This window comes from Lissotriton vulgaris, chromosome 6 (assembly GCF_964263255.1).
Source record: "Lissotriton vulgaris chromosome 6, aLisVul1.2, whole genome shotgun sequence".
Lineage (NCBI taxonomy): Eukaryota > Metazoa > Chordata > Amphibia > Caudata > Salamandridae > Lissotriton > Lissotriton vulgaris.
Genome location: NC_141694.1, coordinates 89,402,804 through 89,424,493, shown reverse-complemented (window position 1 = coordinate 89,424,493; position 21,690 = coordinate 89,402,804). Strand labels below are relative to the sequence as shown.

General features: G+C 49.5%; 1 protein-coding gene across 1 annotated transcript in view; it reads right to left on the bottom strand.

Moving 5' to 3' along the window:
• Positions 1-21,690, bottom strand: part of LOC147706847 (exportin-5-like) — a 2,027,127-nt gene that overhangs the window by 1,415,611 nt on the left and 589,826 nt on the right. The window contains exon 13 of the mRNA XM_086926003.1: positions 8,458-8,586. Within this exon, the coding sequence (XP_086782129.1) occupies positions 8,458-8,586 (129 nt within the window). The remainder of the gene's footprint in view (positions 1-8,457; positions 8,587-21,690) is intronic.

The following is a 21,690-nucleotide window of genomic DNA, read 5'->3' as shown; positions in this document are numbered from 1 at the left end:
GAGGTCACCTCGGCGATCCTGACCCAAGATATGGCGACCCCTGACCTGCCTCAAGCTGACACATGCAGCCTAAATCCAGAAGGTCCCCCAACTACAACCAGGAGCTAGTAAGAAGATCCGATCCCAACAGGCACCCCTGCACCTGACGCCCCACGGCCCCAACTTACCTCTCAAAGTGGTGGTCGCACCCAAAACACCTTCGTCCCCAAGCCTGCAGTGCCTTTGCAAACCAGATGTTCCCCATTGAAAACAACAGCGCGCCCGATGTCGAAACAGCACCCTGCACCTGGCTGATGGGAAACCTGCAAATAAACACAGTGGCATCATATAACTACAGAGCGGTTTGGCTTGCAGATCGGGCCACGGCGAACGTCCATCTGAAACAACAGTAACCTAAGGCCAGTAAGGTCACACACCTGCTAAAGCAACTGAGTCAACACCTGGTAAGCCCATCGGCTGGACCAATATTGACCGCTTTAAAAGCAAAATTGCTGCCAGCTTTTAGCTATGGTCACCTGCCCTTCCCTGGTTCACAGGACACCCTTCTCAACTCAGTCCAAGCCAAAGCATACAAATCGGTCCTCCTCATTGCGAGATCAGCTAGGAACTCAAGGGTAAGATTGGAGCTGGGCTTCGGGAGGCCAGACCTGATGTGCCAGGGGGAGATCATAAAGCTTTATCTAAGGATTTTAAGGGCCCCAGCAAATTCTCTAAGACAACAAGTGAAATCCATCTTCGAGGTGCCTCGCTCGGCCTGGCACACCAACCTTAGCAAAGCTCTCACCATGCTGAATATCGAGGAAGAGAGCATCCACATCTGGAAATTCAACTGAACTCTTGGAAAAAAGCCATAAACCGACAAATGCGCGAAATATCGTTTGACCTCTATTTCAAATCTCTCCGCTCCAGCTCCCTTCTAGGCCTGATCAACAACTCCTACATGGTAAGCAAAGCACAACCCTACCTAAGTGAGGGCCGTTGAGATATTGTTGCCGCCGAAGTAGAAGGAGGCGGCGGAGGTGGTGGCGGAGGAGGTTGTATGGATTCAGAGGCTTGAGATGGAAATCTCCTCTTGTAGTCTAACAACATTAGTTAGGTCACTTATCAATAAAGACGGCATGGCCACCATACCTTGTTGAGATGGATCCTGAGGCCTATCACGTGGAGTGAATTGTTGTTGTGGATGCTGCTGACCCAAGTAATAATCATCCGAATCTGAGTCCTAGTACTTCACCTGGAGCTGAGATGGACTATAAGCATCCCCATACGGACTTTCATCCTAGTCAGAATATTTCTCCTCCAGAAGAAGTGCTGGAGGTAACTGTGTCACCCTGCGGGGAGATGTCTTCTCCGGTGTAATTTGCCTCCTCTTTATAGAAATACTGACCTTCTGTATCGTCAACAGTGTCGTAGACGAAGGAATCGTCGTCGCTGCAGTAAGAAACCTAGTCGATGGTGGGCTGATCGTCGACGGTACCATCGACGAGCTCGACGTCAGAATCATCATCGCCGTCATCATTGACAACGTCGCCGACACCATTGTCGGCGTCATCACCATCGAGGTTATCAACATCATCGATGACACAGAGACAGCATGCATCAACGACGAGGTCATCATCGAAGATGTCGTTGTCGAAGCTCTCGACGACGGTCCCGTCGACGGAGCTGAAATTGAAACTTGATCAATCTTGAATGTCGTCGTCCACGTACCTGAAGAAGGCGTCGTCGACGGACGGAATTTTTTCTCCACTTGCCTCCTGAGGTACACCTGAAGGTTTTTTGAAAAGTTTCTACTTTTCAGTTGGTGAAGAGGCAGTAGAAGGGCCCTGGCTTGCCTTCTTAGTAGCCTCAGGAACGAGTCCCTCCCACTCCTTTGCACCTTGGTGAGGAGATTTTTTGGTACTGAGCCTTTTAGACCTATCAGAGGTCTTTTGAGAGGCCTTAGCAGGATGTTCAGTGGACGTAGAAGGAGAAGACCTACCGCTTTTTATAGACTTTCTCAAATATGTTGCGGAGGAAGAAATTTCACTGTCACTAGAAATTACTTCTTTCTGTGACTTCATCTTCTGTAACCAAGTCAGAAGTCTTCCTTCCCGGTCTCTTAAGAGTCTTGGTAGAGAAAGTCCTGCAGATCTTACAATGACTGGCCTTGTGATCCGTGTATAAGCAATAAATGCAGACCTTATGTTTATCTTCAATATAAAGCCTTTTCTTAGAACATGTAGCACAGGCCTTAAATAAAGCTTTCTTCTCTGACATACTGAAGAGAGATTAGATGAGAGAAACCAAAGTTGAAGAGAAAACTGAGCAGAGCTCAGTGGAGACTCCCTTAGTACAACGTGCAGTAGAAAATCTGAGGCTCTGAGGCTCTCTCAGGAGGGTCCTAGGGGGTGAGGCTAATCTGATTGGCTGTTGCAAGTTTTTGGTCTCTTTTACAAAAAGAGGTGGATATGCTACAAAATGAGATGAGGCCTAGGCCTTTCTTTCTCTTTTGTACCTACTGCTATGGTATGTTTACCGAGGCTCCCATTCTGAAGACTGGGAATGGTACAGAGCATGGGAATCTATGAAAATTCCAATACTGGGGCAATCCTTGTTGCACCTCCTATGTTGCTGTCCCAGCCTCAACAATGAACGACGGAGACTCCTGCGCCCAATTTGTATAACCAACAGTACTAAGTCTTGCCGTGAAGTGTCAGCCTTATGCTTTTCCTCAGCAACCATGACAACACTAGCAAGAGTGGGGAAACTTACGCACCAGATTAGGATTGCCCTAAAGGCTGCCAATGAACACACTCAAACCCTGGAATCGAAGACTGCATTTCCAGCAGAAGAAGGCAGCCAGGCCTCCAACCAGCACTGAAGCAACTGCCCCTCTTCATTCGCCCAATCAAGATTGCACCATCCTATGGACTTCAACTCAAGTGCCATGACTAACAGCTTATAGACTTGATAAATAGACTGTTTTTAGCAACTACTCGGGGCTGCTGGCTGTTCGAGCGGGCGTCTGGGGCGGGGCATATTTTCCAAAGAGAATTTCAAGTTTTTACTAATTTTAGTCTCGTCGACGTGTTTTACTGTAAAGACTTTAATTAATTGTACAGTGAATAAAAAAATACAAATACCTGGCTGCCCTAGGGCCACTGATGGTGGTGCTACTTTGTTTCCCCATTTGCCCTGAGCTAAAGTCCAAGAGCTTTGCAACCACAACAAGTGGTCTGCTTGCCAGCAGCCACCAACCGGAGGCCCCCTATCCCCCATTGGATAACATTTGGGCCTCAGCACTTTGCACCCAGCCGCGCTAGTGCCGCTGAGGGTAGAACTAGAGTGAATACTAGGCCCTGGGTCTACCCCCAGAACCTCAACTCGAACTACCACATACTTACCTCAAAACCGATAACGCTTCCTCCATAGGATAACATAGACTGTTTTTTGGGAAAAGTTACTAAGTTTGGAGTTTGAAAACCTAAAGAAGTTCTCTAAAATTGCACTGTTTAATAAAAACGATTTTACTTACCTGTTTTCAGGAAATGTTCCTGAGTAGTATCTAGTTATACCACTCTGTGTAAGCCTATAAATCTCAAATGTTACTTACCTGCTATTTTACTAAAAAAAACACTTTTCAAGTCTATGTACTGCATTAACAAAGTATTGCATTTCTCTGCATCCATATTGTAAATCAAACTAAAGTTCATATACAATTATCATTCAAACTGTATTTCAATTGCATTACTACAGTAAAGTATTTATTGCTTACCTGTGCCAGGCTTGCTTGGTTGTAGAAAATAAAATAAGTAAAAGAATATTTTTATACAAAAACAATTGGTCTGAAGTTCAGTCTGAGTGTGTGAATTAATTTGCTTACTAGGTGTGTATGCCCCCACTTTTTTCTGAACTACTGATGTGCTTTGACTGAGTGTGCCCTGGGTTCCTGCCAACCAGGTACCCAGGGCCTGTGTTCCTTCCCTAAAACTGTGTTACAACTAAAACCCAATTGGCATCTCTGGCCACCTGTCAGCCCCTAGTGAATGGTACCCTAGGTACCCAGGGCATGGTGACCAGAGAAGACCCCAGAGGGCTGCAGCACTTATTGTGCCACCCTAGGGGCCCTGTACCCTGACACCCACACAGTGCCTTTGCATGCTGAGTGTATAAGTACACAACTAAACAATGAGTCGACATGGCACACATCCCTGTGTGCCATGCCCACAGAACCCACGGCCCTGGCATACTTCAGTCACCCCTCTAGCTGGGTGCCCTATGCCACAGGTGCATGAGTCCTGTGCCCCTACACTACCCAGGGCCATTCCTGGGCACTGTAAGTGCAGTGATGCCATGAAGAGTATATGGTGCTGGGAGGTTGTCATTACGAACTCCACAGCACCATAATGGCTACACTGAAGACTGACAAGTTTGGTACCAAACTTCTCAGCACATTAAACCCGCACTGATGCCAGTGTGGGATTTAATGTAAAAAGCACCAGAGGGCATCTTCGAGATGCCCCCTGAAAACCTTACCTACAATCCACTTCTGGGCTGAGTGGCTATAGAGGCTGCCACACAGCAGACATGTTGCTGGACCCCCGAGCAGGAGAGCCCCCACTCTCCTGGACCTGCACCTAAGCCTTCCTGGGCGAGGGGCTAGGTCTCAACCAGGATGGGCAGGGGGAAGCTTCAAAGGCATGTCACCTCTGTGAGCTTCTCCAGACCATTTGTTGTACCCAGCAAACAGCCCACAAGAGTCCTGACCCCCACTCTGGTGGGAAAAACTACATCAGGAAGGGGCGTGTGCCAGCCTGTGCCAACCCCACCCCTCAGGTGGTGGAGACGAGGTGAAGCACAACCCCGGGCTCCGGCCATCTTGAAGATGGGGAGCCCTGCCCAATCACAGATAGGCTCCTGCCCCCTTCCCACAGGAGAGGAGCAGGCTAGGAGGTGCACCCACCCCAGGACAGGGACCTATTGGTCCCTGTCCTTGCCCTACCTGTAACACCCCCTAAATTTTGTGTTTAGGGGCTCCCTGAACCTTCCTTCCCGAGATCCCGATAAGAAAAGAAGAAAAGATCAAGAGGAAGAAAACCTGCCGTGCAGCTGCTAACGACAGGACTACAACAACTGACTTGGCTCCAGCCCTACCGGCCTGTTGATCCTGGAACCTGCTCCTGCCGAATCCTGGCGACTCTTTCGGACAGCAAATTTGGGACACCCAGAGGACCTGCCTGTCTTGACCCTCTTAAATATTGGGACTCCCATCGGCAGAGGCTCTGCTGAGACAACCCCCCTGGTGCCAGCCAGGAATCTCCGGACCAGCTCACTTTGCAACCGCCGAGCCCGGCCCAAGTGATTCAAGACCACGAGGACGTCCCCCCGGCGACAGGGAGCCGAAGTCCAGTGCCCAAAGACCCTCCTCGACGAACCAAACGGCGCCTGCAGACTCAGAACCTGGGGCCCCTCCAACCGCGACCAGCTGAGGGTAAGCTTTCCCGACACCCATGCACCCGGCGCCCTGCAGCCCCCTGTGCCTTCCTTTGGGGTACCTACCTTTTCTCCAAGATCCCAACTTACCTCTCGAAGTGGTGGTCGCCCCTGAAGAGTCTCCATCCCCGAGCCTGCAGCCTTTGTTCATTTTTTACCTTTCCTATTGGATAACATTGAGCGCCTGACGGCTCAAAAGCACCCTGCACCCAGCCGCCCGAGTGCCTCTGGGCGTGCAACCTTTGCCCTATCCTACTTCCCCATTTACCCTGAGCAAGTGACCAGGAGTCCAGCTCCCTCAGCCGCGTGGCCTGCTAGCCAGCAGCCACCAACCGCGGCCCCCTTTTCCTCATTGGATAACATTGGGCCTAACTACCTCAGCACCCGGCCGCCCCTGTGCCGCTGAGGGTGAACCAACAGTACCTCCCTGATCCTGGGGGGCCTTTGAGTCTATGCCCAGAACCCTAACTTCACCAGTCGAGTACTCACCTGGAAACCGGTAACTCACTTACCTGCCATTGGATAACATTGACTGGTGTGAAGTTTTGGAAACTTAAAATATTCCCATAAAATCAACCGCATTCCGAATTCCGAAGCACTCACCTGTGATCAGGAGAGAAGCCAGTACTGCATCTTGTAGCCCAGTACTGAACTGCAAAAGTAATCCTAGTCAGGGTTACTAGTAACTTGAATTTTCTCCATAGGAATCCATTGTGTGCTTTTCTGTGAAATTTCTTCTGTCGACTTTTGAAAACTTGAAATATTCTTTAAAAATCATACCAAATACTGAAACGTAATTACTTACCTGTTTTAAGTTGAGACCCAGTGCTGGACCTAGGAGCCCAGAACTGGATTACAAAAGTAACAAGATCGTACTTCACCTGCAACTTGAATTTTCTCCCATTGGATAACATTGCCAGATTTTCATTGAAAAGTTTCCAAGTGTGAACTTTTAAAATCGCTTTATATTCCTTAAAATCACTCAACTGTTTTCAGCTTAGACCCCAGGACTGAATCTAGGATCCAGTCCTGGAACTACCAAAGTAATCTACAAAGTAATCAGCTGTATTTATATAGAAAAATACATTGAGCTAAATGCTAAATTGTGTTTAGAATTGTGTTGTCTACTGCAACCCCTGTACCTATTGTGTTCAACAAAGTTCAATGCCTTTCTGCAAAGTACTCATCTGAGACCTCTCATATTGAGTACAGTATATTTGATACCTGTTGGTTCTAAAAATAAAACAACTATATCTTTGATATAAAAACAATTGGCCTGGAGTTCAGTCTTTGAGTGTGTGAAACCTTTTGCTGACTGAGTGTGTACAACAAATGCTTTACACTGTCCTCTGGTACTGCCTTACTGATCGACCAAGCTACCACTTTAGAGAGTAAGGTCACACCTGGCTTTAACCTCTGTTATACCTCTGGGGTTTGTGGACTCTATACACACTGTACCTTACCTTGGTCCAGTATATATAGAGCCACTTTCTCACACACACGAACACATATAGAGAGGGAGGTGCTATCTAACTTTACCTCTGCCTACCTTTGGGTAGCCACTGGACTCTGTGCACACTATACCTCACTTTAGTATAGTATATACCGAGCCTGCTTCCTAAACATATGGGCTATTTCCCACAATAAGTGGGTATATTTACTGATCATGCTGCATTCAGAGACTTTAAGTACAGACTCCCCATAAAACAAATCATTTTTGCCAAAAGCTTTGGAGCTTCTGTGCGCTGGGGATGTTGAGAATGCACAAGCAACTTGCTGAGGTCAGCTCAAGGCTTGGACCACCAAGCTTTCCAGAGATGGGTAAACTGACATGAAAGGGGGTCATTGCTCACCTATATATATCCATCAGGATACTAAGCATCAAATCATGAACTGCCTCTTGAGGCAGGAATTCAGGCAGTGGGGCGCAACCCAGGAGCCGGGCCCAGGATGGCGCCATGCCTCCAAGGGTAGAATCTCTGCCAACACTACTCCTGAAGAGTACTCCTCAGGGGATGGGGATCACATCAGGGACTTACCTTCAGATGCAGAGTTGCACTTCTACTTCATCTTCATATGCCTGTGCCACCACTCCCAAAAGGATTTGAAAGACTGGAAGGCAGGGAACTTTGAGGTCGGCTGTAGCCAAGGCGGTGTCAGATAATCGTCATGGGCCTGCGCTATGAACAATTTGGCTTCCCTTTTCTTTTACTGCTTTCGGGTGTATAATGAGGCAGGAGCTACATGACCTCATGACATGCTCTGTTAACAGAGACCATAAACAAATCTGATACAGGCCAGTGATGGACATATTACCATCACGATCTTAGCACGGTTTAAATCCTGAACATTTAGTGGGAGACATATTGAGCATTGCACCAAATTTCTCAACAGAAAAAAAACTCATAGAAAGCGAGCTTCTTGGCGGCAGGGGTGGCACTTTAAGGATCAAGTAATGCTATATTGTTGTAATTTCCAGCACCACTTTGGAGCCAGTGCCCCCTACTGGTGCAAAACAGATTTACATTTCCTGATCTTCAAACACTGAGAAATCTGCAGGCATGAGTATCAATCAGAAATAATGTAATATGTAAAACAAAGAAAAGTATAATAAAAAAAAAGATTTAACAGAAATCATTGGTAGTAAAAGTAGGCAATAGATGGCCAGGGAAGACATGTCTGGTATTCCTGGTAAGTGGTCGAATTTTGTGTCCTAATAAACACTCAACATGCGGAAATGGCATGGCAATATAAAGTATTTAGGGTCATTTAAAATTGCATAGGCCAAGCGAGCTAAGTATCTTTAAAAATAGAATATGTAGCTGCAAAGGTACCAGTGGTATTCTGCAAAGCTATGTAGGGTGATAACTTGAACTTGGTAAAACACTGTACTATGAAAGGGCACATGGGAAAGGCTCATACCAAAATACACATTTGTTCAATATGCATTGCTGTTTTTATGTACATAGAAAAAAAACTCACACTTGGCTGATGCAGGTTCACTGGTCAATGACATCTGGCATTTTAAACACCAGCTGGCCATTACAAAACACACCCTTGGCTCAACTTTGCATGCCAGTTGGAGGATCTCCTTCAGCTCGCCAACGCCATCTAAAAAAATACAAATATGAGTTTGCTATTGAATCACTGAAGCAAAGATGCCCACCTAGACATCAACATCAAATGTAAAATAGACATCCCATGCCAAATAGCCACTCCTACAAGTCCAGTTCTACTAAACCTATTAGCCTAAACTCATCACAAATTTTCTTAGAAGTGTTGATACCAGGGATGGAGGCGGGCAAGGTCTTTTACGCTAAACACATGTGTAAGGGAGTAAGCACATGCTGCCTTCTCACAACTCCACCCTATCCAAATTCACAAATGGACAACCTGCGAGGGCTATGTCCAGGTTTTCACAAATACAGAATTGTCAATGCTTGCAAGCCTTTCACTTTTACCAAATGTAAGTTTTTGCTAAGAAATTAAATTCTTCAGGCTACTCAGTGTGAGGTTTACTGGCCCTTGTTATAGCAGATAATAAATAATACTATATTATCTGCTACATATACACAGTTCAGCAAACATAAAACCATACTTAATTGTACACAATAAAAGAGGCATTAAACTGGCCTTATCATTCTCTAGTTAACAGTTCAGGACTTTTAACAGCTTAGGAAACGATCATTCTGCCCTATTGTTAAGGCACAGGAAGAAAGCTGTGGTTCTGGGCAGTCAGGCTCACACAAAGGAACAATGTTAAAGCATTTCACCAGCAACAAAATAATTTCAGAAGAAAGAAACGAGACACTATAAAAATAGATTCGATTTTTAAGAATGTTTATACACAAAAAGAAAAAGATCCACCGAAAGCTTCCAGAGGAACAAGTTACTTACCTTAGGTAACGATATAATCTATAAGAGAAATAGATTAGTTATGGATTCCTCTCTTAGAATAACCCACAAGCGTCAAACTAGATCCAGAGTATTTTCTTCCTCAGCAGCACCTCTGCGCGTCGCTAGGTGGCGTTGGTCAATGTCGCATTCATCGTTGGCATCGAGGTCGCCGGAATGACGTTGCAGTATCTTACACGCCGCCCTCAGCCACTGAAATCAGTTCTTTACACGACTTTACACGACATTCCACGCCTGAAGCGCAGAGCCACGGAAGACACTGACCACTGGTGCACAAAAACTAAGGCCATGAAAGGGAAGTCCCTTACCCTAGAAGTCAGTTCGCAGAATGGGGAGGATGGATGGGGCAGTGAGCAATCAATAACTAATCTATATCTCTTACAGTAGTGGCTGCTGTCGCCGTCGGCACGCAACAACACTGGAGGTTCCTTTTTCACTAAGGTATAGCAGATTTTGATGCAAAGAACGACCCATCAGGAGATGGTTCGTGTTGGACTTGGCCCTTTTTGGCAGGTTCACCCCTAAAACTTTTTGCCTTTTCGATGACATGGTGTTGGTGGTTTCCGGCATCTGGGCACTTTAGCACTGTGGGCCAGTGTAAAGTGCGTGCGCTCTCTGTGTACGTGTGGTGCGATTGGCCTGCCCTCCCATAGGAATGCATGGGGGATTCCCTGATTTAGTGTGTCAGTGGTAATTCCTGGGATTGAAGCAAGGACCCAACACTACTACGTGCTACACCACATCGCAGCTCCCTGATGCAGAGAAGAGCCTTTGTTTTTCTAAAGGTACTGTCCCGTGAGAGTCCAGGTGGGATTCTGGGCCGGAAGCTGCGCTCCTTGCAGGTGGGTTGTACCCAGAGAGCTCTGTTGTGCGTTGAAGCAATAACTCCTGTTGGGGTTGTCCACTGCCAGAGACACTTCAAGCTAAAGCCTATTTTTGAGTAACCATAAAGTATATTCATACTGTGGATTTTTGACGTAAGGTCTTGTGATGATTATATAAAGCTTACTTATTTTTGATACATCCCGGTGTGGTGTCAGTTTATTGTGGTTTATCTGTATTACGGTATGTGAGAGGACAGTTATGTTACGGCTCGAAAGGAGCACACTTAAGATAAGTAAGAACCAGGTTCAAGTCCCACTGGGGCATCACGAAAGGAGTTGGAGAAAACAAGTGAGTAATGCCCTTAAGAAAGCGATTTACAATAGGAGACTTGAAAAGAGAAGGCTGGTTACGCAGCCGAATAAAGGCCGAAATATAGCCTTTGAGAGTGCCCAGAGCAGAGCCCTGCTGGGCCAAAGAAAGAATGAAAGGAGAACTTCTGAAAGGGGGGCAGAAAGGGGATCCACAGCCTTTGCTGCGCACCATGCCACAAGCTTGTCCATCTACAGGTGTACACCGTTTTAGTGGAGGGACGCCTGGCTGCCAAGATAACTTTACAGACTTAGGGAGAAAGGTCGAAAGCGGTCAACTGTCCCCGCTCAATATCCAAGCAAGGAGGCGCAGGCTAGACAGGTTCGGGTGGAGAACCGTCCCTCGCTGCTGCAACGAAATATCCTCCTGAAGAGGCAGTCTGATCGGAGGATCGATGACCATGTGTAACACCTCGGGATACCAGACTCTTCGTGCCCAAACCTGGGCCACAAGAATGAGTTTGTCCGCCCTGGTGTTCAGGGAACCTGCCAGTTGTTAAACAACCAGGGATATGCCTGGATATTCCAGCTATGTCCAAAGGCGGTGAGCCTCTTGACATAGGTTCCACGACCACACCCGCCCTGTGTGTTTCAGTATCACATGGCAGTGGTGTTGTCCATGAACTCTTGCACCACTCTTACCCCGAAAAAAAGGAAGGAATGCCTTTAGTGCAAGACAAATCGCCTGAAGCTCCAAAAGGTTGATATAGAGCCCAGACTCCGCCGGAGACGAGAGGCCTCTCATCTCCACCTCTCCCATGTGGCCGCCTCACCCCAGCAGTGATGCATCTATCACCACTGTGAACTGCAGTTGGGGAAGGAAAGAAGACCGCAACTCCACTTGCGACGAAAAGCTTCGCCATGTGAGAAAGTGTCTTCTTTATGCACCGTTGACCCCACTTTTTGCTGAATTGCTGATGTGCTTAGACTGAGTGTGCCCTGGGCTCCTGCTAATCAGGTACCCAGGGTCTATGTTCTTTCCCTAAAACTGCATTGAAGCCTAAACCCAATTGGCAACTCTGGCCACAGGTCAGTTCCTGGTAAATGGTACCACAGGTACCCAGGGCACTGTGACCAGAAAAGGCCTCTAAGGAGTCCTGTACCATTACACTCACACGCTGCCTTTGCAGACTACGAGTTTTGGTGCTGAACAAAGTGAAGAGTGCTACAGTTAAGAGTATAGTCATTACGAACTCCACAGCACCATAATGGCTACACTGAAAACTAAGAAGTTTGGTAACAAACTTCCCAGCACATTAAAGCCATACTGATGCCTGTATGGGATTGAATGAAAAATGCACACACAGGGCTGTGAGAAAGTGCCCCCTTTCTTGCATGGTATGCCCTCACTTTTTGGTTAAGTGCTTTGAGTGAGTGTGCCCTGGGCTCCTGCCAATCAGGTACCTAGGGCTTGTGTTTCTTCCCGAAAACTGCACTGAAGCCTAAACTCAATTGGCATCTCTGGACACAGGTAAGCCCCTGGTAAATGGTGTGAGAAGGTGGCCTGATATGCAGTGCTCACTATTCTAGTGAACACTATGCATCAGTCCAGCAACCCTTATTGATGATTGGTTGTAAGTCAACCTTATAGACCAGCTATCCTAGTAGCATGGATACGAGCAGTCTAAGGCTAAAGACTCGAGAGGGCGTGTTAAGCCAGCTGTTATACCACACATATACCCCTTGAACACCAAGTGAAAGGACACCACACAAGTGTTATGAAAATAAACAGTGTATTTATTAAAATCACAACAGCCCTGTACTCTTTATGAGGACAGGGTACTAAGCACAACACAAAACTCTTACGAAAATACTTAAGTTAGCACAGTATATACAAATGCCCGAGGGGCACGGAAAACCATATACTCTGAAAGTGGAATGCGAAATTACTAGCAGGTAAGTACTGTACTAATAGGCTTTGGAATCGCTAGGACTACGTTACTGAACCTTCAGATTACTAGTAGGAGGCCTAGGGGACTCGGGTGCAGAGTGTGCACTCTCACGCGGGATGCGGGACAAAGTCTATGGGAGCTAGTAAAGACAAAGTTAGTGTTCTCGGGCGAACCCGACCTGGTAGGAGGAAAACGAAAGTGGATTCTGACCCTTGGATAGTGAGGCTATGCTGGGGCACCGAAATGCCGAAGTTACCTAGCCCAGGGGCTGCAGCTGCATAGGTCTCAAAAGACGTCGGGAATCCTCGTAGACGGACCAGGAGCCTGGAAGAAAGATGCTGGCAGGCGACCAGTGAAGAGAGTTCGAAGTGATCCAAGCCTGGATCTTGAAGAGAGATGACACCTGAAAGCAGGGGGGACCAAGTTCGTGACTACTAGCCAGTAGTCAGGTGGCACCAGGAGGGCACCGGATGGTAGTCACCTCGACTAGGTGAGTGGGTGACGCTGTGCTCTGCAGATCTCACGGACCAGGAGGCGTTGTCGGCGACCAGGATGGAGGAGCGAGCTGTCCCACGATGGATGAAGCTGTCGGCGTCGCTGGACCCAGGATTGGGCAACAAAGCCTTGGCAAATTCAAGCCCACGCGGTGGACTCAAAATGGCGTCTGGAGTGGACCAGGAGGGTCCGGGGTGCTCCTCTCTTGGAAGGGAGCAAGGGCCAGTCTGGAGCAACCAGACCAGCAGCAGTGATGTCGCCGGGCGTCGTTAAGAAGGCCACAAGGCAGCGGGCTAGTAGCCAAACAACGCGGTGAGCAGCAAAAAGCAGAAGGGCCCCACGCAGATCGTGGAGATGCTGGGAGGATGAACTTCGGTGCTGGAGCTGCTCAGGGTCGGGACTTCTCGGACCCCAAAGCACTCACCAGAGGGACACTCGGCGGGCTTGTTGTGAAGAAGTCGTGCAGTATTGGCGATCGTCGGTCCCTCGAGGTCTCGTCGCACTCACGGTTCTCAGCTTGGCTGTAGCGGTGAGTAGAGGTCAGAGGTGCCAGGGAAGCTGGGTCTCGTCGTGCTGGGTCGTCGGATTCCTGAGGAAGGACTTGCAGCAGACCGCAGTGTTCTTAAGATGGTGCCTGCGGATGCAGGGTGACTACTCCTTAGTCACAAGGGAGAATCTTGAAGAAGAAATCTTGATGTCCTTTCGCAGAAAGTCGTGTCTTGATTCCAAAGATGATCTAATTTGAACAGGGGGCCCGCTCCTATCTTTATACTAAGAAAAGGGGCCGACCCGGTGACTAGGTCCTGCCTATGGGTGGGACTAGGAGGGGGGTGGTTACACCCCTCTCCCATGCCGGACTTCGCCCAGGCCAGGGGCTGGTGTGCCCCTGGAACTGGTTCTGACCGGCCTATGCGTAGTGAGCACCGGGGTGCCACTCAGCAGTCACCTTCCTGTAAAGCCCTGCCTACCCAGGATACACAAAAACCCTGTCTGGGACGGTGCTAGCACCGCCCTTGGCAGGAAACCCTTTGTCCAGGCTCCCCTCGCTGGAAGGACTCCCAGCTGCAGGGGGTCAGACTCGTGTCTGTGGTGGCAGCATCCATTTTGTGGAGCTGAGGCTTCGTTTAACTTTAACCGGGGTTCACAGTTACATACATGTTGTGTCCCTCTAGAAGGGTGGAATGCTAACCCCGTCGCCAGAATTGGCGAGGGGTTAGTATTCCAATTCGTATGACACCTTACTCGACATGTTTTGATAAAGCAATACCAAAGATAGCATTTAACTGCGAGGATTATAATGCACTTAAGAGTATATGGTATGCGTTATCATGGAACAGCTATTAGGACTTGGTTCCGCAAGCTGCAGACAGGCTCCGCTCATGCCAGAGCACCATCTCACACGATTCCAAGCACTCTGCCTTCAGGATAGTCCAGGCCTGCCATAGGAGTGACTGATAGGAATCTGTGTGTCCATTTTTAGGGTTAGATATAGGTATACTATATCTACAGCAAAGGGTGATTACACGACTTTGCCCCAGCTGTCATGCAGCCAGTTGTGTCAAATTTAGGAGGCCAGCCAGGGGTGGCATAATACATGCTTCAGCCCCTGGTAGGCCCTGGGTACACCTATGCCCTGAGTTACAGGGTCTGATAAGGTGGCCCAGTACCAATTGGAAATGTACCTAAGGTACATGGAATCAATTTTACAGAGAGAGCAGTAGGCCTGGGGTCCTGATTGGCAGGGTCCCAGGTCGACTATGTCAAAAACCAGCTAAAACACAGGGCAAAAAGTTGGGGGCAACCATAGTCAGGAGGTACCTTCCTACAAATGGTACCATTGGTACCCAGGGCACTGTGATCAGAGAAGGCCCCTAACTGCTGTAGCACTTATTGTGCCACCCTTAGAGGCCCTGTACCCTGACACACACACACACACTGCCTTTGCAGGCTGCGTGTCTTGGTGCAGAACAATGTGATGTGCCAAGCCCACAAACCACTGCCCTGGCATCCATCAACGACCCCTCTAGCTGGGTGGCATATGCCAGAGGTGAGGGTACAGGTGCATGAGCCTTGTACCCCTACAGTACCAGGTCCATTCCTGGGCACTGTAAGTGCAGTGTTGCCATAAAGAGTATATAGTGCTGGGAGTTTGTCATAACAAACCTCACAGCACCATAATCGTGGCACTGAAGACTGAGAAGTTTGGTATCAAACTTCACAGCACATTAAACCCACAAAGATGCCAGTGGGGGATTTAATGTAAAATGGACGACAGAGGGCACCTTAAAAATGCCCCCTGAAACTCGACCAACTCCCAGTGACCTGACTGAGTGGCTGCTGAGGCTGCCACCCCCAGGCATGTTTCTGGACCCCTGGGTCGAGAGCTTGCCGCTCAGGGGGGTCTGAAACAATGCACATCATGGGAAGAGGTGCCAAGCCTCCTCCCCAAGGATGGGCAGGGTTCACGAAGGAGAAGCTTCAAAGGCATACCGTCTTTGTGAGCCTCTCCAGACCACTTGCTGTACTCAGCAACTGGTCCCCAGAGGTTCTACCCCCCACTTTGGGCGGGAGACCCGGCGGAAAAAACAAAGTGAGGAAGAGAGGTGTGCCCACCTCTGCCAACTCCACCCATAAGGTGGGGGAGGTGAGGTGAAGCACAACCTCGAGTCCCCGCCATCTTGAGGATGGGGGGTGTAGGAAGGTACCTCCTGACTATGGTTGCCCCCAACTTTTTGCCCTGTGTTTTAGCTGGTTTTTGACATAGTCGACCTGGGGCCCTGCCAATCAGGACCCCAGGCCTACTGCTCTCTCTGTAAAATGGATTCCATGTACCTTAGGTACATTTCCAATTGGTACTGGGCCACCTTATCAGACCCTGTAACTCAGGGCATAGGTGTACCCAGGGCCTACCAGGGGCTGCAGCATGTATTATGCCACCCCTGGCTGGCCTCCTAAATTTGACACAACTGGCTGCATGACAGCTGGGGCAAAGTCGTGTAATCACCCTTTGCTGTAGATATAGTATACCTATATCTATCCCTAACAATGGACACACAGATTCCTATCAGTCACTCCTATGGCAGGCCTTGACAATCCTGAAGGCAGAGTGCTTGGAATCGTGTGAGATGGTGCTCTGGCATGAGCTGAGCCTGTCTGCAGCTTGCGGAATCAAGTCCTAATAGCTGTTCCATGATAACGCATACCATATACTCTTAAGTGCATTATAATCCTCGCGGTTAAATGCTAACTTTGGTATTGCTTTATCAAAACATGTCGAGTAAGGTGTCATACGAATTGGAATACTAACCGCTCGCCAATTCTGGCGACGGGGTTAGCATTCCACCCTTCTAGAGGGACACGACATGTATGTAACTGTGAACCCCGGTTAAAGTTAAACGAAGCCTCAGCTCCACAAAATGGATGCTGCCACCACAGACACGAGTCTGACCCCCTGCAGCTGGGAGTCCTTCCAGCGAGGGGAGCCTGGACAAAGGGTTTCCTGTCAGGTGCGGTGCTAGCACCATCCCAGACAGGGTTTTGTGTATCCTGGGTAGGCAGGGCTTTACAGGAAGGTGACTGCTGAGTGGCACCCCGGTGCTCACTACGCATAGGCCGGTCAGAACCAGTTCCAGGGGCACACCAGCCCCTGGCCTGGGGAAAGTCCGGCATGGGAGAGGGGTGTAACCATCCCCCTCCTAGTCCCACCCATAGGCAGGACCTAGTCACCGGGTCAGCCCCCTTTTTTAGTATAAAAATGGGAGCGGGCCCCCTGTTCAAATTAGATCATCTTTGGAATCAAGACACGACTTTCTGCGAAAGACATCAAGATTTCCTTCTTCAAGATTCTCCCTTGTGGCTAAGGAGTAGTCACCCTGCATCAAGCGGGCACCATCCTAAGAACACTGCGGTCTGCTGCAAGTCCTTCCTCCGGAATCCGACGACCCAGCTCGACGAGACCCGGCTTCCCTGGCACCTCTGACCTCTACTCACCTCTACAGCCAAGCTGAGAACTGTGAGTGCGACGAGACCTCGAGGGACCGACGATCGCCAAGACTGCACGACTTCTTTGCAACAAGCCCACCGTGTGCTCCACTGGTGAGTGCTTTGGGGTCCGAGAAGCCCCAACCCTGAGCAGCTCCAGCACCGAAGATCAGCCCTCCAGCATCTCCACGATCTGCGTGGGGCCCTTCTGCTTTTGCCTGCTCACCGCGCTGTGTGGCTACTAGCCGGCTGGCTTGTGGCCTTCTTCACGACGCCCGACGACATCACTGCTGCTGGTCTGGTTGCTCCAGACTGGCCCTTGCTTCCTTCTTCAAGAGAGGCACCCCGGACCCTCCTGGTCCACTCCAGACGCCATTTTGAGTCCACCGCGTGGGCTTGAATTTGCCAAGGCTTTGTTGCCCAATCCTGGGTCCAGCGACGCCGACAGCTTCATCCATCGTGGGACAGCTCGCTGCTCCATCCTAGTCGCCGACAACGCCTCCTGGTCCGTGAGATCTGCGAGTACAGCGTCACCCACTCACCTAGTCGAGGTGGCTACCATCCGGTGCCCTCCTGGTGCCCACTGACTACTGGCTAGTAGTCTCGAACTTGGTCCCCTCTGCTTTCAGGTGTCATCTACTTTCGATCCAGGCTTGGATCCATCGAACTTTCTTCACTGGTCGCCTGCCAGCAACTTCTTTCTTCCAGGCTCCTGGTCCGTCTACGAGGATTCCCGACGTCTTTTGAGACCTATGCAGCTGCAGCCCCTGGGCTAGGTAACTTCGGCATTTCGGTGCCCCAGCATAGCCTCACTATCCAAGGGTCCGAATCCACTTTCGTTTTCCTCCTACCAGGTCGGGTTCGCCCGAGAACACTAACTTTGTCATTACTAGCTACCATAGACTTTGTCCCGCATCACGCGTGAGAGTGCACACTCTGCACCCGAGTCCCCTAGGCCTCCTAGAAGTAATCAGAAGATTCTATAGTCAAGTCCTAGCGATTCCTAAGCCTATTAGTACTGTACCTACCTGCTAGTAATTTCGCATTCCACTTTCAGAGTATATGGTTTTCCGTGCCCCTCGGGCATTTGTATATACTGTGCTAACTTAAGTATTTTCGTAAGAGTTTTGTTTTGTGCTTAGTACCCTGTCCTCATAAAGAGTACGGGCTGTTGTGATTCCTAATAAATATCTTGTTTATTTCCATAACACTTGTGTGGTGTCCTTTCACTGGGTATTCAAGGGGTATATGTGTGGTAAACAGCTGGCTTAACACGCCCTCTCGAGTCTTTAGCCTTAGACTGCTCGTATCCATGCTACTAGGATAGCTGGTCTATAAGGTTGACTTACAACCAATCATCAATAAGGGTTGCTGGACTGATACATAGTGTTCACTAGAATAGTGAGCACTGCATATCAGGCCACCTTCTCACAGGGGGACTCAGCTAACCAGAGACAGGCTCCTGCCCCCTTCCCACTGGAGAGTGGCAGAATAAGGGGTGTACCCACCCGAGGGAAGGGACCCATTGGTCCCTGACCTTTACCTACCTGTAACACCCCTAAATTTAGTATTTAGGGGCACCCTGAACCTTCCTTCCTTAGATCCAGCAACCACAAGAATGGAAGAAGGACGAGAAGCCGTGCAGAGCTAACAAGAGGACAACGCACACTGACTTGGCCCTAGCCCCACAGGCCTGTCTCCCCTCGAACCTGCGAAACACCGGTGTGTCCAGCAGCCAGCAACCTCAACAAGCATTGGAAATGCAATAGGGCTCGCATTAGGAAAGTTTGAGCTATTGGTCTTATAAACGAATTTTTATTATTTGTGTTTTTTTTTAAATAGCTAAATTAATAGCTTTGTCATTTACAATGCCAATAGGTATAACTTTCGCAAATGTGACACCTATAGCATTTGTAATGCAACATGTTTTGTATTTACGTGACTTAGATGTATTGATATTACAAATAACAATGGCTTTTAGTTTTTTTAAATAATTAATACTTAAATATTTTATTTAATTTGTAATGGCAATAGCTTAAACTTTTGAAAATAACTTCTGTGAAGATTATGTTCAGTGTTTTTTATTGTGACGAAAATCCAAGAACAGAAGTGAAATATTAACATCTTTTTGTGATTTGTAATAAAGCGTGAAAGCTTGAAACATTGAAAGAACATATTTGAAGCAGTGATGCTGCAGTTGCGCTGAGTGATGCTGTGGTTGTGCTGAGTGATGCTGTGGTGGTGCTGAGCGATGCTGTGGTGGTGCTGAGTGATGCTGTGGTTGCGCTGAGTGATGCTGTGGTTGCGCTGAGTGATGCTGTGGTTGCGCTGAGTGATGCTGTAGTTGCGCTGAGTGGTGTGTGCATCGGTGGAGCTTAGTGGGTGCATTGGTGGAGCTGTTTGGTGGGTGCATCAGTGGAGCTTAGTGGGTGCATCGGTGGTGTGGTGGGCCATCGGTGGAACTGTGTGGTGGGTGCCTCGGCGGAGCTGTGTGTTGGGTGCATCGGCGAAGCTGTGTGGTGGGTGCTTCAGTGGAGCTGTCTGGTGGGTGCATCTGTGGAGCTGCGTGGTGGGTGCCTCGGTGGAGCTGTGTGCATCGGTGGAGTTTGAGGTGGGTGCTTTGATGCATCTGTATGGTGGGTGCCTCGGTGGAGCTGTGTGGTGGGTGCATCGGTGGAGCTGTGTGGTGGGTGCATCGGTGGAGCTGTGTGGTGGGTGCATCGGTGGAGCTGTGTGGTGGGTGCATCGGTGGAGCTGTGTGGTGGGTGCCTCGGCGTGCTGTGTGGTGGGTGTCTCGGTGGTGGAGCTGTGTGGTGGGTGTATCGGTGGAGCTGTGTCGGTGGAGCTGTGTGGTGGCTGCATCGGTGAAGCTGTGTCGGTGGAGCTGTGTGGTGGCTGCATCGGTGGAGCTGTGTGGTGGCTGCATCGGTGGAGCTGTGTGGTGGCTGCATCGGTGGAGCTGTGTGGTGGGTGCCTCGGTGGAGCTGTGTGGTGGGTGCCTCGGTGGAGCTGTGTGGTGGGTGCATCGGTGGAGCTGTGTGGTAGGTGCCTCGGTGGAGCTGTGTGGTAAGTGCCTCGGTGGAGCTGTGTGGTAGGTGCATCGGAGGAGCTGTGTGGTGGGTCCATCGGTGGAGCTGTGTGGTGGGTGCTTCAGTGGAGTTGTGTGGTGGGTGCATTGGTGGAGCTGTGTGGTGGGTGCATCGTGGAGCTTAGTGGGTGCATTGGTGGAGCTGTGTGGTGGGTGCATCGGTGGAGATGTGTGGTGGGTGCATCGCACAAGTTACTACTTGTGTAACGATATATCTGTAAGAGACATTAGTTAGTGATAGATTCCTTACCTTAGAATATCCCCAGGCGTCAGACTGGATCCGGAAATTTTTGCGTAGCAATACCCCTGCGCGCTGGTAGGCGTCGTCTGCGGCTCCGCGTCCGTCGTCGGCGTCGTGAGCGCCGGGATGACGTCATCGGAGTATATAGACGGCGCCCATGCGCGCTGACGTCAGTTCTGATAACACAGCTTTTCCGCGCCAGATACGCAGAGCCATGATAGAACTAACACTGGTGCCATGAAACTAGGGCCCTGAAAGGGGATGACCTTAACCCTAAATATCGGTTCGCAGAACGGGGAGGATGGGAGGGCGGTAAGGAATCTATCACTAACTAATGTCTCTTACAGATATATCGTTACACAAGTAGTAACTTGTGCATCTGAAAGAGACACGTTAGTGATAGATTCCTTACCTTAGAATAGATACCCCAGCAATACCAACCCCGGTGGTGGGTCTGCGAACCAATATCACACCAGAAAGTCCTGGAGGACGGAACGGCCAAAGAAGCCATCCCTCCGGACTTGACTGTCCAGGCAGTAGTGTCTTGCGAACGTGTGCAGCGAGGCCCACGTGGCTGCCTGACAGATGTCCTGCAGGGGGACACCGCGGCCCAGGGCAGTTGTCGTTGCCGTGGCCCGAGTGGAGTGAGCCCGCAATCCAGCCGGGGGCTCCTTCCTCGCCATGGAGTTGCACGCTTGAATACACAAGATGATCCATCTTGAGATGGTCCTCTTGTGCACAGCCTTTCCCTTCTTCGCGCCCACGTAACCAACGAAGAGCTGGTCATCCACCCGGAATTGGCGTGTGCGATCTAGGTAGTAGGAGAGCGCACGTTTTGGATCCAGACGGTGGAGCCTCTCCTCCTCTTTCGAGGGATGCGGAGGCGGAAAGAAGGTTGGCAAAGTGATGGACTGCCCGATGTGGAAGGCCGTGACAACCTTGGGCAGAAAGGAAGGCCGTGTACGTAACACCACCTTATCAGGATGAACAGACAGGAAAGGCGGAGAAGAAGAAAGAGCCTGGAGCTCACTCACTCTCCTGGCAGAGGTGATGGCAACCAGGAAAGCCGTCTTTAGAGTAAGGAGACGAAGAGGGCAGTTATGAAGTGGCTCAAAGGGAGCACACATCAGATAGGTGAGAACCAGATTCAAGTCCCACTGGGGCATCACGAAGGGAACAGGAGGAAACATGTGCGTGATGCCCTTCAGAAATCTACTTACAATAGGAGACTTGAATAAAGAGGGCTGATCTGGTAGCCTCAAGAAGGCTGAAAGAGCAGAAAGGTACCCTTTAAGAGTGCCCAGAGCAGAGCCCTGCTGGGCAAGGGAAAGAAGAAAGAGCAGCACTTCCGAAAGGGGTGCAGAGAGGGGATCCACAGCCTTTGCTGCGCACCATGCCACAAATCTGTTC